Source organism: Aythya ferina (genome assembly GCF_964211825.1).
Source record: "Aythya ferina genome assembly, chromosome: Z".
Classification (NCBI taxonomy): Eukaryota; Metazoa; Chordata; class Aves; order Anseriformes; family Anatidae; genus Aythya; species Aythya ferina.
The window spans coordinates 74637217-74656149 of NC_140299.1; the positions used below are offsets into that span (position 1 = coordinate 74637217).

Sequence of the window (18933 nt, forward strand, 5' to 3'; positions counted from 1 at the left end):
TGACATCTTTATTACCTTTCTGTTTTGTTTGCTGAAAAGGTAATAGTTCCCATGATACAGTACCCCCTAACCAATCCTTATCTCTTTTTTTGGATGGAGAGAGAAAGAGTGGGATTGAATATTTTCTGGTTTGCTACCACCGACGTATGCTCCCGTTAAAGGGTTTCTGGAGACTTTTCTGTGTGGGAGTTGGGCTGGTCCTAGACAGAGCATACTGACACCACCTGCACATAGCCTGTGATACAAGCATGAACTGTGGTTTTTGTGAGTGTGGCATGCTGTTGGTTCATACTGAGTATCTTTGTTTACCTTGGTGATTATGAAGTAATGTCAGTTGGCTGAAGTGTACTTGTGACCGATGTGGGGATCAAAATCAGCCTGGGTCTGGGAGTGAATTGAACAGCGGCCTTTCAGGGCTTACGGCAATGGTGGAAACAAATACGAGTTTTTGGTATATTTTTTCTGAAGGTAGCTCTGGAAGTTGCATGGTAGAATTCTCTTGAACCATGCTACGATTTCTTTTGTGTTTCATTTTTCCTGAACCACAGCCTCTGTGGGCTTGGTTACTTCAGGTGCCTGCTGTGGTAAAGAAGGTAGAACTGTTTTCTCTCCCTGTTGTTGTTTTTTTTTTTTTTTCCTTTTTCTTCAGTAGCAATCAAAAGCCAAAAAGTGTCAAATGCTTGCCTGCAGCAAGCGTCATTGTGTGTGTGAAACTTGCCTTAAACAGGTCCGTGGGGGTAGATAGGTACCCTATCAGGTACACATAGTGTCCAGAACTCTCTCTACTGAACCACATGGCAAGTCTTTTAAGACTTCTTTTGGTACAGATCTATTTTCCTAGTAGTTTTTATTGGCCCTTAGAAATGTAACTGCTTCTGCAAGTCCCTTCTCTTTTCTCTTGCAGTCCAGCCTCAAATAAATGCCTGCTTAGTGTTAATGGCCTTAGTAGAGGAATGCTTTCACAATGGGTTTCAGAGTCATGGTTTAACAGCATGCAGATAAAACTCCTTTTATCCATCCAAAGTGAGGAAGCTAATACCAGGGTAGTGTTGGGATTTGGGGGAATAAATAACATGGAGTGCTTACTGCTAAACGTGAGTGATTGCTTGGTCTCTGGCAACGTTCTTGTGAAGAATCTGAAAGGTGACCGGGTATATGCAACTTCTGTGTTCTCCTGTGGCTACCTGTCAGGTACACTAGTCTGGATTGCACTTTGTCCCTTCATAAACACCAAGTCTGCCTGAAACTCCCCTGCTCAGCACGGTGGCTCTGCAGCAGCTGTCACGGTGAGTTATTGGTGCAATGTGGTTGCTGTCGGGCTAATGAGGTAATACCCTCCAGGTGCAAAAGCCAGATTTAAGACATTTAAGGGGTTTTTCCTTTTTGACTCAACTTCCATTGACAGTTCTCTGGTAGTTAACCAAACTGTGCTTTCTGGTTTAAGTTCACAGCTCACTGATGTACACTTCTGTGGTGTAAAGATCTCTAAGTTGCTGTTAGGTTTGGAACAACTAACCACTCCTGCTGTGCAAGGGGAATGCTTAAAGAGATCATCTTGAAGCAGTAAACTAGTGTCTTCCTCAATCTCTCCCTTCTGAAATAAGCACTTCTAAATGCATAACACTTTACAGTTTGACCTTCAGGGTTACAGTCAATTGCTGTCTTCCCTATTTCCCACATACAGATCATCATGCTTTTTTGAGCTGGTGCCTGTGTGGTAACTGAAGCTTTTCAGTTGACTCTGCAACATGACTGGGAGTCAAGCAATGCATAATTTGAACTTGTATTGAGACGTTCTTTCTTCCACCTCATCAAAAATGTGCAAGATGAGTGGAGAGAGTGTCGTTTTCCTGCAGGTGCATAGGTTTCGTCTGATACCTTACAACACTGACATCCCGTTCCCACTTAGTGTTGTGTCAAACTGAAATGTGGCTTGGTTCTGGGGAATGTAGGAGTGGACATCACAGCTGTTCGTGAGAAGTGCAAGGGGCAGTGGGGAGTTCCAAGTGAAGTTTACATGAGTTACTGCTGGAGTGGTTCAAGATCAGCTTAGATTTTCTTTAACATGATGCCGCTGATTGTGCATCGTGGTTTCTCAACTACTACGAGACCAAAGTATGTGTTGATTTCAGATAAATCTCTTTCTGATTGAGCTGTTGAAAGGCAAGCATGCTTTACACTTCCTGGTTGCAATATGTGGCTCTGTAGCACCTACAAGCTAATTTGGAGGAAAGGCTGGAACATGCACCTCAGGCTGTGGTCACAAACAGGATTTCTTGTATTATCTGGGAAAGTAAAACTTCTCAGACATCTATGGAGGAAGTAAAACTTATGTTCAAAAGAGTAGTCCTCTGCAAGAATTGCTGTAGTGTAAGACGAGTGTGTAGGGGTGGGTCTTTTAGCTCCTATGGGTCACTGTGGAGTCTCTATTAAAAAAAAGAATTGTTGCTGTAAATACTGGGTAACTGTGGGAGAGACTGGCGTTTGTGGCAGCAGTGCAGAAACGGAGAACTGCAAAATAGCAGGAAACTCCTTAAAGGTGTAAAGAGTGCTCTTAATTAATTGGTGTTTGTGTGAGGTTAAGATCTGAGGTGTTGGTGAAACTCTGACATGTTATTGTGTAGTCCTTATGTGGTGGGTGTCTCTCTCTGAAGTACCCAAACCTTTATAGTGTGAAAAGCAAAAGATATTGGGGAAGGGAAGCAGGAGTAGGGCAGGAGCTTTATCTTTTGGGTACTGTCTTGAGAGTTCAGTCACTTATGGTCACCTTCTGTGCATGCACTGAAATCATGATAAAAGTAGTTGCACCCTTCCAATGAACCTACTTAAGATGAGGGTCCTTCAACAGCTCTTAAATTAGCTTGGCTTCCCACAGCCAAACCAAGATCCTCTCAGAGGATGCATAATTCACCACTGTCCTGGTTACTCCTGCATAACTTCTAGTGTGTTTGTTTCTTCTCTCAACTGGCACCAGCACAACAAAGCAAGCACTGAGATCTTGTTTTTGTACTCAGTAAGGAGCTGTGCATTGTTCATACGTGTTTTTATCAGGTTCTGACTCTTGCAATAAACAAATGTTGACACATCGTGGCTTTTTCAGGTATCTGTTGAAAAATGAAATGGTGATGAGTGTTAGCCCTAAAGATACTAACTCTTCAGACGTGAGCTTTAACAAAGAATAAACTATGGATTCTTCAAAGTTGTCTGCTTGGATTTTTGTTGCACTGGCAAAACGCTAAGGGTAGCACAGTGGGCTAAGCCAAAAAGAAACTTCCGCAGAGTGGCAGAGATGGTCCTGCAAATGTGCTGTGGGGTAGCCTTGTGGTGGTGGATCCGCACAGCCTCTTCGTGGTGCATGTTGCTTCAGGTCGCATCCTGCAGCTTCCAATTACAGAATTCCCTCAGAGCACAGCGGGGACTGCTCTTGTAACAGGAGGCACGATTTTGTTAAAACCTAAGTAATTGTGCACAAGGTTGCAGACTGTTTGAAATCTAAGACACTGGTGCTGATAACCACTAAGCAAATGGTGTAGACAGGAGTAGACTAAAGTAGCTTATTAGATGTTTAGTCTTCTTAAAATCTGATCGTAGAACAGTCTTTTTCTTAGTATGTTAGCCTTTCACTAGAAAATAACCAATAATTTGGGAAAATGGGATCACTTTCTGGGATAGAAGACTTGCTACCAAATTTATTTCGGTGAAGTAAAACTGGGGATAATAGTAATGAACTTGCCTTCTGGGACTGTGAAGGTTGCATTTTAAAGTTTCTGGGGGTGCTGCTTAACCAGTATAAAGAAGGAAGTGGTGATGCTTAATTCCACACAGCACTTCAGAGCCTTGCTGGGGTCTCTGATTTGTACCAGTACTCAGTAATGAACTGGGCTAGTTTTAAGGTTGTGTGGCTGAGGCACAGTACTTGTCCAGAAGGTAATGCACTTTCTGAAAAGGCATAAATAAATCGCCCTTATGCAAGTGGTATGCTAAAACTTTAAAGGTTACTCACTGTCCTGGATTACTTTGAAGGCCTTGGTACTCTACACTTTGAAGCTAAATCCTTTCCTGAACTCTGCTGCTGGGTTATGTGTCCACCTCTTTGGATCAGGCAGCAGAGCTTGGGCCAGTGCCACTCTCCCACCACACAGGGGCACAGATTGCAGAGGACAGTCTTGCAACAGAGAACAGCCAAAGGTTTTAGTCTTTAGCACATGAGAATAAAGGAGCACTGTCCTTGTTCTCCTTTCCTGTGTGATGTGTTGATCTGTCACTCCTCAAGGTTTGGAGGCCAGCAGTGCAGGTGAAAGCAGTCTGGCTTTGACCTGGTTCCCACCTCTCTCCTTGTTCAAGGAGTCAGTGCTGATGACCGAACTGGTGCTGACTTGTTGCCCCAACTGTGCTACTTCTGACTTGTGCAAGCCCATGCACTGGAATGTGTTACTTTGCATCCTAAGGTCACCCTTGTACCACCAAAAAACAAACTGAAAGCTGTGAAAAGATGTGTCTCTGTGTGAGTTAGGTCATTAAACAGTGTAAAACTTGGAGCAAGGCTCTTGTTTCATGCACTCAACCAACTCTGACAGCTGTGCTCTTGTTCAGACTCACAGGTTACGGAATGTTGTCTTGACTTACGGTGCTGGCATGTTTCTATACCCTTTCATATATCTCTGTATAGATATACTTTGTGCATTGTTTACTATGGAACTAGTATTGATGGAGAAAAAACACTTCGAGGTAAAACTGTTTGTAATTCTCTATTCATGTGTACATTTTTTTTAAATGCACCATTTGTTTACCTCAATTAATTTAATGGAATGGACCAATAAATGTATTAAAAAATTACTCATTTACCTAGAATTTAGTGTTTCTTTTTTTCTTCTTTTTTTTTTTCTGCCTTTGCCATTGAAATTATGTGTACACTTATTTTCTGTGCTGCTTATTATCTTATTTGAAGAAATATCCTTCCCTTAAAGGCTTGTTCCATCGCCAATATAAGCTCTAGGGGTGTGAACATCTACTGAGGAGTGTTTTTATTGTAGGGATTACAAAAATGTACCTTAATCTTACATTTTTTTACCATGTTTTTTCTGTATTTCAGTAGTCTTCTCCATAAGATAAGTCAGCTGGGCTGACACTCTTCACACTTGTCCATATTTTGTGTCAGAAAGTAGGCACATCCTGCTGACCACCATGCACACACTGCATGCTGCTTGTGGACACCTGCCTCAAAAGCCACAGTCACTGCACTGTCCTCAGGTTTCAGACCAAAGAGACAAGAAGAACTACAGCTGATCCTTTGCTTTCCCCTTCTAAATTGGATGATGTGCCTGGAAACACCCTTGTCGCTTCTACCTTGTTCTTGTCTGTCTCCACTATGGCCAAGTAGCCTGGAGTGGAAGCAGGGTGCTGTGGAGACTGCTGGTGTTCAGCAGCCGGTGCATATTGTCTGCAAAATAATGTACTGCAAAAATAACAGGGCAAACTTCTTTGTCCTGGGTAAGCTCAGTGGCTGAGGGACTGTGGCATGCTGTAAGGTGAAGACATGGATGAGATGGTTCCTGTAACGAAGGCAGTGGTAGGGACAAATGCTTGGAAGCCTTCCACTTGCATTGCTCAGGGAACTGATCAAGACCAAAAGATGCTTTCGGTGGTAAAGCTTCTGTCACTTGGTGAGAATCTGAAAGGAGCCAGTGGTTGAACGTTGTTTGATGGCCACAATGCTGTAAAGAACAATAAAAACGCTGATTACAAGAGGGCTACCAAACTACTTTCTCAAAATACAGTTTGCATGTTCCTTACTAAGTCTTTAGCTTAAATTCTGCTGTGGTGTCTGGAGCTAGCTGAGTGTTCATGTACTTCCCTTCGAGAATCAGCCAGCTTCTCTGTAAGCTACCACTGTATGTACAAGCCATGAAGCTGCCACCATTTGTTGCCTTTCAGATTTTTGTAGAATCACAGTACAACCCAGGTACTTCAAAAGACCATCAGGTCCAATCTCTCACAGGGAAAAGAGAGCCTAGGTGAGATTATCTAGCACCCTGTTCAACCACGTCTTGCAAACCTCCAGTGATGCGGATGCTACCTTGTCCCAGAGGTGGTTGTTCCAGTAATGGACTGTTCTCACTTGAAAAAAAAAATGTGTTTCTTGTATCTTACATATTTTTTCCCAGTACCTGTGTTTGTGCTTGTAATGACTGCTTGTACTGGGAGTGTGTGTGGTAAAGCAGCTGAGCAGCTTGCAGTGACTCACTGTTAAACAGTAGGGTTATGTTTAAGAAATGATGAGTTAGAAAATACAAGGAGAAACTTTAAAAATTGAAATCAAACTTGACAAGGGTTTTATCTGGGATCAGATGTTAGCTGTCTTACATCTGAATGAGAGTATCGCTGCATAGATTAGATATTGGCATTATCACACTTTGTATTATCTTCATGGGGTCCTGCTGTTTCTAGTAATGTATCCAGCTGGAGGGGTTTGGGGAGGGGGTGGTGAGCAAGGGGATATTTAGAGGGAGATCCTTTAAAGACTCCAGAAGAGTAGGTGGAGGTGTTTCAGATTTCTCTCTTTAAATTATCTGGGATTGCACTTAAAACTTGTTCTTAAAATTTTAACTCTCAGTCACTCTGTAGCTGTACAATTGGGCAATCTCACTGGATCAGAAAAGTAACCATTTTCTTTACTGTATCATAATGATTTACCTTTGAAAGAAACACCCAAGGGAGACTCAAACTATTCTGTCACAATGAGTAAGTAACCCATAATGGATTTTCAAAAAAAAAAAAAAATGTTTTACTTTGTGTGGGATTATTCCCTCTTTCTACTTAGTACTATTTTAGCAATATCAAGCACGGCATTTGTGCAGAGGCTTTGTCCCCTGGGATTATTAGCTCTTAAACTCTGCCAAATATTCCTCCTACAAGCAATTCATAATACATCAAACAAAAAGAAGATTAAAAACAGTGGCTATATCACTTGAAAGCTTAACTCTTTGAACCTTCTTGGTACTTGTCACCTCTTTTCCACAGAATTTTTGTTTTACTTTTTGAGTCCTTTTTTTTTTTTTTTTTTTTTTTTTTTTTTAATCCAAAACCACTTTTCCTTTTCAAATCTTTATTGTACACATAATACCTAGAAACATGAAGCAAGGAGAAAACATAACATGCCCCTTCAGAGACAACCATTCCTGTTCCTTACCTTAAAGGGAGGAGGCTGAGGCAGCCAGCTAGAAAAGACAAAATGAAACAGAAGCTGCTGTACCAGTTCAGTGTGCTTTGATAGATTTTGTTGAAGACTGTAGATGTCACTACTCCTGTGATGACTAAGGACAACTGCAGCAGGACAAACACCTTACCTGTAAAACAAGAACATCATTTATCATCAGGGAGAAAAGAAAAAAAAAAACTGTTGTGGTACCTCCCTTCAGCATTCAGGTGCCACCACCACCATGGCTTGGAAAAGCAATGTAGTCATGGCTTAATGAGTGATGGATTGCATGAGCTTGTTTCTGCTGTTGTTCTGGAGCAGAATTGAGTGTCTCTTCCTTCTTTAAGACATAGGACAAAGACGTAGCTTGAAAACTGTTTGCTTAAACAGTCTAGATGTTGAGGTTGCTGCTTGGAAGAGCAGCCATAAACTGGGAAATAACTGCTCATTTCCATAGGATATAGGAAAGTAGTTATGGGTTAACATCTTCAGGATGTAAGAGATTTCAGGCAGGGGCTGCTTCTGCCATAGTGCAGAAGTGCTGTCCATTGGTCTGAAATGTTATAGTGCCTGGAATGGGGAACTGTCTGTGATTTGTGTGATGTTTATGGAGGAGGAAAGGGAGAAATTGAATCCCAGCTGGAACAGCTTGGGAATAACCATTTTTGCTGAAGTGCACCATTCTGTTTATACCATGGTAAATGGGGAAAGAGAGGGCAACCCAGCCCTCTTGGAACATGCAAACTAGGAGCACATTTAGGGTTGTGCACCAACCCTGCTGCCCTTGAAGCCTGCTGCACATGCACAGTGCCAGTGGCCACCAGCTGAGGAGGCAATGTTGCTCTGCTGCACTGTCCTGTTTGTGAACTGCTCTTTTCATGCAATCAGGTGCTGCATGCATAGCTTATGGTGAAGGTTAAAGACAAAAGATGCTGATTTTTCAATGACTGAAGAACATGATTAATTTTGGGTGTGAGCTGCATGGTTTGTGGCAGGGATGTGAGCTTGCTACAGAGGAACAACAGCAGTCAGAATGAACTGGTGACAGAGCACAGCTTTCATGTGATTGTTTCGTATATTATTCTCCAATGTAAGGGTAGTGAGCTCGGGTATTGAGCAGTAGCACTGCAAGTTAATTTCTACATCTGCTCGATCGCATTTGTAAGCTATCCAGACAAAAAATGCTGCATGGTAACCCTCTGTTGAGGAAAAATGAATGTAGCACTGGATGTCAGGTGGGGGTTTTAACCTACTGTCTTGGAAGCTGTTAGCTCTCTGGAACTGTGTCCCCACACTGTAGTGGGGCTGCACAAGCAGCCTGATCAGCAGTGAGCTGGACAGTTCTGCTCCTGGTTTTGAGATGTGGCAGAAGGGAAAGGATGCAATTGGAGTAAAAGGAAGCCATTGGAGTAAAAATAGCAGCTTCCAATATGATGTTGTAAAATACACACATTTCATTATTTTCTAATGCAAAGTTAATAGAAAAATTAGGAATTGTTTCTCCTCTTGAACAAAAAGGGTCATTTTCTTAGGCAAAATTTATTCTTTGTTAGTTAAATTATGTTCTGACAGGAACAAATTGCCAAGAAAAGCTTGGAAGCGTATTTAGAGACCGTAACGGAAAAAGATTAAAGAAATCCATTCTTCCGAAAACTGGAAGTAAAATAAGCCAAATATAAATGATGTGAGTGTCACTGTGCTTCAGCCTAGCATTGCCTTGTTTTTCCCTGGAGCACTGTGTTTTTGAGCAGTACCTCAGATATTATTTTCCCTGCCTTTGAGCTGCACACTGATAGTAATCTCTTGAAGCATGTTCTGAAAATTTTGTGGATAAATGATGAAGCAATTAGGGAGGAGAAGTTTGGACATGACAGGCTGGTCCTGCAAGTTTCTCTGCTCCTCCCTGTTTGCAGTACCAGCTGTTCTGGTTTTATGATGCATTGCACAGGCTGTAGCACTAACTTAACTTTCTTGTACCCAAATGGAGGGATTTGACAGCTTTTTGATCAGAGAGGTAACCGATGTACTCACCATAGGATGATCCTTCAACGTGCTTGGATAGCATGGACCTGATGGTTGGCAAGGGGATGAGGGCAAAGAGCATCACTGCCCGTGCTGCAATGCAATGAACACGTGCTTATCATCAGTAGCTGCTCCCTGTCTCATAGCACAGCAACCACTGCTTTTGAAGGCTGCATGCCTCTGGCTTGGGCAGGGCCTTTGCTTCACCTTGTCGTGTCCCTTGAGCCTCAGAAACTAGTACTGATCTTCAGTAGGAGTGCAGCTCCTTGCTTCATCCGGGAGGTGGTGGATAAGCCACCGATTGCTGCAACTAGCAGAGGCACTTTGACCCAGCCAGCCATGGCCTCTGGGTCCCAGCCCCAAATCCCATTGTATCTTTAGAGGGCACTGTCCTTTGTGGTAGTGAGGTGGATGACGCAAGTCTGACCTTATGCTAACAGCTTTGACAAGAACAGTATACTCATAACACCATGTTTTATCTCATGGTGCTTTTGGCCTGCAGTATTTTAGTCTCTCTCTACTGTGAGCACACTTGTTTAATTTTTGATTTCTCCTTTCCTGTAGGCACAAACAGAAAAACCTCTTTGGCTCATTTCTCTTAGACTTTTTTTTTTCTCACTTTCAGAAACAAGACCCAAAAGCCATGCAACGTATGATAGTCTTTCGGTTAGTCAGGTATGAATCACCCATCTCACTGCCACAAGGGATGCTGTTCTTGGTTTTTGGCTTCCTGTGTTCTTGTGGAGGCTATCTCCCAAAAATAAACTTGCCTTTCCTTCGTCACAGGATGCTGCCACATCTATTGTTACCCATCCCTTGGTCATTTATATATAGTGTGAGATTTGTATAGTTCATTCCCGTAATATTTTAGTTGCTAGAGCAACACCAATGTTTCGCTATTAAGTTTCTTATCAGACATAAAAACCTTAATGTAACAAAAATAAATCACATCTTAGGATATTCACTTAACAGGAAATCTTTGGCATTTTTTTTTTTCCATTTTAGCTTTAAGCCTTACCTCATGAGATGCAGGTGCTTTTTATGGCTGGCTGGTGCTGGTAGCCTGCAACAATTCCTTCCTTTCCCCCCTCCCTCCATTGTGAGCCTTCTTCCCCAACTCAGATCTGGATTATGACCAGGCGACAAATTTCAAGTTAATTAGCTTTAAACCAAGCATTGGCAAGAGCATGTGCCTCCTTAGGTTGTTGTAGGGTTCTGCACGAGAGAGGTGCAGGATGAGGGCACTGATGCCAGCTCTACTCACCAATGTAGAACAGAAATGTCCACCGCACGAAGGCCATGATGAGGACACCAACAGTGAAGGACACCACTCCAATTATGATCATGGTAATGTCCCTAAGGTACTTGGAGAACATGAATACCCCCAGGAAGCTGGTGATGAAGATGGCATACCCGGCGGCATTGCCATAGCCAATCTGCACAGCATTCCAGCTCAGAGGCTCCCTGAGCAAAAAGAGTGGAAGTACATTCATGGCGCCCACCACAGCAAGGTCATAGAGGATTGCTGCCACAAAGAGGAGGATGATGATGAGTTTTGAGGGTGTTACTGGGGCTTTGCTGCTGCTCTCCGAAGGCTGAGCACTCTCTGCTGCTCCTGTGCAAGCTTGTACCTGGCCACCAACCTCCTCTACACCCTTGGCTTTGGCTGTGCAGGAGGGTGCTGACTTGGGGACTATCAGGACAAAAATGCTGTAGAGGAGACAGAAAGCATAGCAAGCGATGCTGCAGCTCACCAGCACAGTGCCCTCTCGATAGCGGTCGCTGAAGCCGACAAAGAGGTAGCCAGATGCCATGCTTCCCAGAAAGCCAGCGAGGCCATACACCAGCTCAATAATGATCAGCCGTAGAGACCTCCTGCTCTCAGAGGAGCCCAGGGATCCCAGAGCCATGATGCCTGCCCAGAACGTGGTGAAGCCACCCGTTAGCCCATTGAAAGCAGCAGCCCCGTACATCACCTCGATCGGCCAGTCCAGCAGGATCAGGAGGAGCAGGAGAGATTTGGAGCCCAGGTAGCCAAGAAGAGGTAAGCAGATAGGGATCTTCCGATGAACCTTGTCCCCCAGCTTGGACAAGCCATAGGCTGACACCAGCGGGCTCAGGCCCAGGACGAGGTTGTAGATGATATAAAAATTAGAGACAGCCTTCTGCTGAGCATCTTGCATTAAGTGGGAGGGAGCAGTTGAGTTGGTCTGGTTGTAGTAGTTCTTCACCACCAGCAGCAGCGCCGTGTCGTAGAAGGCACTGGCCAGTTGGGAGCCCGCGACCACCGGCTCAACCCACGTTCTCATCATCGTCATCCCCACCACGGTGCTGATGCTTGCCTCTTCTCAGGGAAGGAGAAGAGCTGTTTTTCCAGTGAGGCACTGCAGGGAATGGTGTTTTCAGAAGTTCTGCTCTGGAGGCATGCTTGAAGTGGAGAGGCGGAGGGAAAATAAAAGGTCTGCTGGGCTGCACAGAATCAGGGTTGTGCAAGAGAAAATCCGGCTGGGAGGATATTTGCACCTCGCCTCTCTACGTATGCACATGCATACACATCCCTATGCTGCTCTGACCTCCAGCTCAGGCAGGAGAGGCTTTTGTACAGATGGAGACGCCCTGCACTCGCTGACTGCTGCTGCTGCTCTTCCTGGTACCATTTCAACACAGATCATATGACCCGGGGGAATTTCTGTCTCCCACTTTAGGAAGTGAAAATGCCATGATTGTGTGGTTGCAGCATCTATTTACTTTTTTTCCACACTGTTGGCATCCTTCATGTGCCAGAGGACTCTCAGGGAAACAATGCTCACACTCAGCTGTGGGGACAGGGAAAGGCTGAGTGCTTTTTTTTTTTGCTAGGTAATTCACCAATTCTCCTTCATGCCAGCCCTTTCCCTTTCTTCCACACAAACGTGTGCTGCTGGATCTCTGACTCTCAGCTGCTCCCCTCTGCCCTATTGCTACATCACACTCCAATGTTATTTCAACAATACAGCCAGGAAATTGCGCCAAAAAGAAAAAATGAAAATAGAAAAAAAAAAAAAAAAAGTTATTTTTAGTAACCTGCCTCCCACTCTGTGTGCTTTGTCCTTGGGCTTTACAATGTGGGACTTTCCAAAAGGAGAAGAAAAGCCCCAGTTTATAACAAGGCATCGGCAACTGCTGTGCCCTAGCAATCCACAACCGGAGCTGGAAGCTGGGGTGGTAGCCCACCTCTGGGAAGGGTTTTTCCAATCCGTGTGTCTCCGCAGGTGCTGATGCCATGTGCGGGGTCACAAAGCTTGCAGGCAGCCTCAAGCTTTACTGCTACCCAGGCTGCCAGTGCCAGGGAAGGTGTGTGCGTCCCCAGCTGTAGGAAACACTTGGGGGATACTTGGCAGCCTCAGAAATGCTAACTGAAATGATAATGATCTCACCCTGCGCTAGCTTAGTGAATCATAGCAGGCAGAGTAACAATATGCTCTGGGAAGATTTATGGTGATGACTTTAAAAAATAAATTAATGATTAATTTCCTAGAACAATGTTAACCCCCCCCCATCTGTTGCACTCTCTATTGACTCAGGTGGCATCTACTCAATGCCTGTGTACTCATGGCTCAGGAGTTTCATTTTTTCACTCCTACTCCACTTATGCAAAAATTTTTGTTTTAGATTTCAAGTTGAGGAAAAAACAATCCCAAGAGCTAACACAGAAAGTTGCTGGAAATTGTCTGCTAGAATGATTTGCTGCTAGACAATTTCAGTTTCACCAGAATTTTTTCTTTTAACAGACCAAAGGACTCCTAGCCAGCTGTAGAATATAATCTGTTTTGTTCCAACCGTGTTTTTTTCTTTTTTTTCTTTTTTTTTTTTTCCTTTTTTTTTTTTTTTTTTTTTTTCTTTTTTCCTCATATTTTCTGCAAGAGGTGTGATAATTTCTTTAGTTTTTGCTCAGAAGTGGGACACATCTTTTTCTCCAAAGCCTGGAATATTTCCAGAGGGTGGAAATTCCAGACAGCCTTACTGAAAACCCCTTGGCAGCAGCCTGGAAACAGTTCAGTCAACAAATGCAACCAGAGGAGTTGCTACGCTTCACTGCATCCAGGGAGCCCTGTATCTTCTGCCAGACATTAGAGGGAAAGATAAACAGCTTTGTCCTGATCTAGCTTTGATTTGAGATATCGGTTATCTTGGCATGCAGAGGAATGTTACAGGCACTGGTCTTAAGAGTGTGCAGATCTTCTCAGCTATTAAATATGGGATGTTTTCCCTCCACACTTTTTTTTTTTTTGCCTGTACAGGCTGTCTGGCTTATTCATCTGACGCTCTTGACATTTAGGTGATACTGTGCTATGCTCAACGCTGTTCGGTCCCAGATAGCTAATGAACTGTGCTAAATGCCATTAGTGATCTCATGAGTTACATATATATTTCCAGGATATTCTGAGTGTTCATTCTCATTAAATGTGCCTTTTAGAGCAAGTGCTTATGGAAGGGTATAATTTTATTTCAGCAATTGCAATACAAATGAAATATAACTTTAACACAGGCCCTAGAATATTTCCCACTGCAAAGCACTTCGCATTAATATCATATTCATCTGATCCCACAAAGATTTCGAAATTGACATTCTTTATGATCAGCTTTTCCGTGAAGCCCAGTTCTCATTTTGCTAATATTTAAAGGGACACTTGTGTCTGCTTTAAAATATATTTGTGCAGAATTAACAGAATGGGGCCTTAAGAGAGTGGCTCTTGACATTTAATAAAATGCACCTACAAAATTGCTGAAAAGCAAAAATACAGATTGCTGGAAAAGGACTATGGTGTTTAAGGCATCTCACCCTACAGCCATCTTGCCTGGAGACCCACCTGAGGCCAGCTCAACACCACATCATGCCAGCTTGTGGAGTTTTGTCAATCTGACCAGGTATAGGTGTTTCATGTTATGTGTTCCTATGCATTGATTTTTTTTTTTATTTTTTTTTTAACTGTTTTTCATGGTTATGTGAATGGGGGCATGCTCAGGTCTCAACCCAGATGAAACTGCTGCAGTGCTGACGGTGGGGAGAGCTGGTTAGGACCATGGGGAGGAGCAGCTGTTCCAGTAAAGGTGCTTTTCTACAGCAACTGCACCTTCCTCAAAAAATGACCGAGGGTACAGTGCCAAGCTGTGCTCTCTCCCTCTGTGGCTTGGAGCCCAGCTTCCTGTCTGTCTGCTGCTGACAAAGCAGGCCACCTCCCGCAGACATGGGCACCAGCTCCTGCTTTATCCCCGTGGCTCACCAGGGACCAGGACCTACAAGGGTCTCTGCATGGCACAGGGCCCTTAGAGGGGCGCACCTTGGGGTGTCTCGGACACTGCGACCACTGGGCCTGCCACCCAGCATTAAGGAGGCACAGTGAGACCAGATGACATGTTGGGACCATCAGATGGGACGTGTGGTCTCTGACACCTCTCACCAGAGGCCCAGGCCGCAGGCGATGTAGACACATGGCTCCCAGCTCCCCAGGGCCCCAAAGTATCACCACAGCCCCAGCCAACATGCATGCACCAGTGCCAGCTCCTCTGGCTGTGTGTCTCCTTCCAGCGGGGAGGCTGCAAAGCTAGAGAGAAAGGATTTTCTCCTCAGAGAGACCTCCAGGAGGGCACTGGCACTGAGGATGGATGCTGCAGCCCCCGGGGCCAAGGGCTGTCCCCATGGCAGGGCAGGGGAGACCCACCAGCCTTCCTTCCCTTGGAGGAGCTGGAAACAGCAGCACAGTTTTATTTCCCTTGGCACGGATCTGGCTGATAAAGCAGCACCATAAATCTGCATTATCTTGCTTTCAACCTTCGAAGTCAGGGTTCTGTTTATTTTTCTAGTTTCAGAGTCCTCTGCTTACCTGGTTAGAGTCTCCTTTGGGCTTCTCCCTCTGCTGGATAAACAAAACCCAGCATCCTCTACACGTGCTTTTTGCTTAGTCTGCTTTTAGTCTTTTTTTTTTTTTTTTTTTTTTTTTTTTTTTTTTTTTCTCTAGCATAAGGAATTTAGGCAATTTAGTGCTGACAGTTAGCTGTATGTCTTAACAGTAATCCTCTGCATGGAGACAGGGAAAAAGCTCCTTGTGGTATTCAGCATCTGCTTGATCAGCTGGACCGCAGGATGAATCCTGCTGTAGTTTTTAGATAAGCACCGGATAATCCTTACACTATTTTATTTTATTTTATTTTAGAGCATATCCTACTTTTCATTAATATATATGTGTATATATATATTTTTGAGCATGTATGGATTTGGCACACAAGTGCCACAAAGTTCGAGTGTGCAATGACGGACTTAAGAAATGAGATGAAACAAGTTGTCCTAGAAATGAAGCTTAATCTATCCTGTGTTGAATAAAGTGAAACATGTCTGGTTTGGAACGATGAAATAACCATAGCAAAAAAGATGACTATTAAAAAAGTTTACTACCAAATGCAGTACAGACAATGATCTGTAAAATCCCGGTTCTAAACCCAAACTTGCCCTCCCCTTCCAAAAGCTCTGGAAAGCTATTTAGATATAATTTTGTTTATTACTTTACATGTTTGTTTGTTTTAATGTAGGCAGGCCACCACCTGGAGAAAATCCTCAGTGATACCCACCCCTTAGGTTCAGAGCAGGCAGGTCTTAACTGCTGTCTCTAAGTCTCCGCACACTCTGTTGGGCTAGGTCCTGAACAATGAAATTGGCAAGAAAGATTGACTATGGTTTTCGTCACTGGGTGTTTAAATTTTCCAGGCTGGGTTAGGCATAATGTCCTGTCAAATGTGTTCACAGTTTGTTTGGAAAACAATAACAAAACAACAACAAATGCCAAAAAAATCCAATCAAGCAAAAACAAAACAAAACAAAACAAACAAACAAACAAACAAAAAAGGAAAAAAGAAACCACGCACAGCATGAGAGTTGCAGATGCTGCGGCTTACTCTGGTGACACTTATGAGCATCACCACACTCTTTTTCCACATGGTGGGTCTTCCACCAGAGTTTACTGAACTTCAGCTCAAACATCACACAAAAAATACAGCTCCAAAACAGAAGAGCAAATTCTCAAACATCTTCCTTGACTACAGAGCATCAGCTGCTTGTGGCCAGACAGATCCTCTATGGACTGTTCCCATCAAAGCTGGTGGCAACTGCCCAGCTCAGCTTGAGGTGGTTTCAGGGTATGAGGCTGTGGCATGGTAGCATCACCAGTGTGTCACTGTCTCACTGCAAACACTTCCCAGCAGCAAATGAGGGCTTCCAGGCAACCTCGCATCACAAGGAGGGATAGCCCTGTTTGTTAAAGTATGCCATAGCCACACCTAGATAATCATCTGTCTTACACCCTAGAAGCTGGGGTGCTTGTTTGGGGCTGAGTGGAGAGGTCCCTCTGACAGCAGAGAAAGGTGCCAGCATCCCAAAATATCAGGACAGAGGTAGTATTTTTTTTTTTTCTGCTCCATGCCGTGGTGTAAAACTGGAGGTGCTCCTCCGCGAGGGTGCATGGTGGACTGCATCCCTGCCTGATCCCCTGCGGGACACTGGTGGAGAATGGCACAGATGGGGTTATCTTCTTCAGATAGGGTTCTGCAACTCTGCGTGGAGGTGTCACATTTACTTCACCCAACAAGTATGCCTCAGATTCCTGGGGCCAGCAGGACTGCCTCAGACAAGGTGCTCCGGCAGAAATCTCCAGGCTCCAGAGAAAGCTCAGGTAGATATGGCGATGTGGGTCTCACTGCATACTGCTTAGGAAGATTTTAGCAAGCATCCTCCTAGGCACACAGTATTGAGTGCACGAGTCACAAACAACATTGTGTATCCATAGTAGTCCTGTATGCGTATGAAAATACATTAATGGGACTCAAATATTGCTCCTCTTCCTCTGAAGTTTGCCTTCCTCTGAGGAGAATTTTGGAGTTGAAGAGGGCTTTTGGGTAAAAGGTACTAGGGAAACAAGAAAGACTGGGAAGCTTTCCAACAATATTCCTGCTGCTAACTTTTTCCAGGCTGCAGTTCTTCAATGTCTAAGAAGCATGAATAAATATATATACAATAGTAAATTTTAACTGTGTGGCAAGACTGCTGCTGTAACTGGCATTTGTTATTCTTTCCCCCTCATTTCAGTTCTCTGTGGTGTTCAAATCCTTGCTGAGCTAAGGGTTGGATTTTATGCCTGGCGGTATAGCTGCTGAACTGGCCACAGTGGTCGAGAGCAGGGCTGCTGCTTCCTGCTGCAAACTCCACTTTTCCTGGCAAGGGTCTCCAGAAGCTTTCATACCTCCTGAAACTGCACAGGAGCAGTGAAGAGACATCCCCCCAGCCACTTCACCCGCTGTGGCACGGTGTTGCACCAGGCACCTTGGTCACTGTCTGAGTGCCAGTGATGCCCCTGCCCTTGGACATCACCTCCATGGAGCAGTGGGAGCTACCGCCAGATGAACAGAGTGTGGCTGTCTGGCCATGAGCTTTCAGGCTTCTCCACAAGGACACGTGGCCAAGGCAGTCTAGGGCAAAGTGAGCAGATGCCTAGGAGCAAAGCCAGAGAATGACACCCCGGATGTTAAAAAAAAATACTGGTTTAATACTTCTGTGTGGGAAAGGTATGAGATATTAAGGAAGCTCTGAAAAATCAAGCCCTTTAGGGTTCCAAAACGCTGCCTTGGTCCCTTGGCACTGAAGCATCTCGATGGTAAATTCCTTGGAAACATCCTGCAAAGCTTAGACAGGCTGTATTGATTTATCTTTTAATTTTTAAGCTCAAAGAAGCTGCATGCCTGTAAATGACGGAACAATGCTATCACTCTGCTGTTTCCTTTCTCCATTTGCTGAAGACTGACTCAGCAGGCAGTGACTGCAAAGGACACCTGGGATGAATCTTGTCCTGCATCAGTGGTGCCTGGACCTGGCACCACATGAGACCTGTGACGTAACTGGCAAAGCTTTTTGTCTGGTTTCCAAAGAGCTCAGTTAAATATGCTTGTTGCCATATAGCTTCCAACCGTGCTCAAACATGGTCCGAGCTTGCTTTCAGCTGGTTTCAGAAATGGCTCCCCGCATGAGTAAATTACTATCAGCAAGATTTCCCCCTATTTGTCTTTCTGTTTTCCACCGTTATAACACTCCCCTCTGACCGGCTTTACTTATCCATCCGCTCCCCCCTCCCTCCCCCCCTTTTCCTGCCAGAAATTTTCACTTTCTTTGTACAGAAAGTACCACAACTTGCAATTTACTTCCTCTTTAGAAACAACCCTCTCCATCTTATGTAAGCTCAGTCTGCCTTCTCTGGAGATGTCCATGGCTGGAGCTTGGCTGAGCTGTTTCCCTCTAACACCGAATTAAAGGGAAGCTGTAATCACGCTCCTTTTGGCATGAGTAATGTAACCAAGAGCCTTCATTTCACCTGGCTCTGCCCCAACACCCTTCCAGATCAACCCCAATAACATGACTGCATCATTTCATGCTGCACTGACACAAGCCCACACCATTGTTTTGCAGATGGTTTCAGTGCTGCGTAGCCCTCAAAGAAAAAGGACTTTTGAGGTATTTATGTATCCTAGTGCTTTGGTACATTTACATCTGGTCCACTTTAAAGTTTGTCTTGTGGGTCTTGGTTTATTTTTCACATGGTCCTCTGGCAAAAATATCTGAGGGAGGGAACCAACATGGGAGCAGGCCTGACTGGAGGCTGGTGAGGCCTGCAGAGACAGTCAGTAAAAGACCT

The 18933-nt window shown here is 44.2% G+C and overlaps 1 protein-coding gene across 1 annotated transcript; it reads right to left on the reverse strand.

Annotated features, from left to right (window-relative positions):
• Positions 1-4021: 4021 nt before the first annotated feature.
• SLC46A2 (solute carrier family 46 member 2) lies at positions 4022-12213 on the reverse strand. Its single transcript, XM_084504516.1, has 4 exons — positions 10485-12213; positions 9230-9313; positions 7190-7346; positions 4022-5714 (listed from the first exon to the last, which is right to left on the reverse strand). Exons 1-4 carry the CDS (start codon positions 11536-11538, stop codon positions 5657-5659), a joined length of 1353 nt encoding a protein of 450 aa, XP_084360642.1. The 5' UTR covers positions 11539-12213; the 3' UTR covers positions 4022-5656.
• Between the last annotated feature and the right edge of the window lie 6720 nt (positions 12214-18933).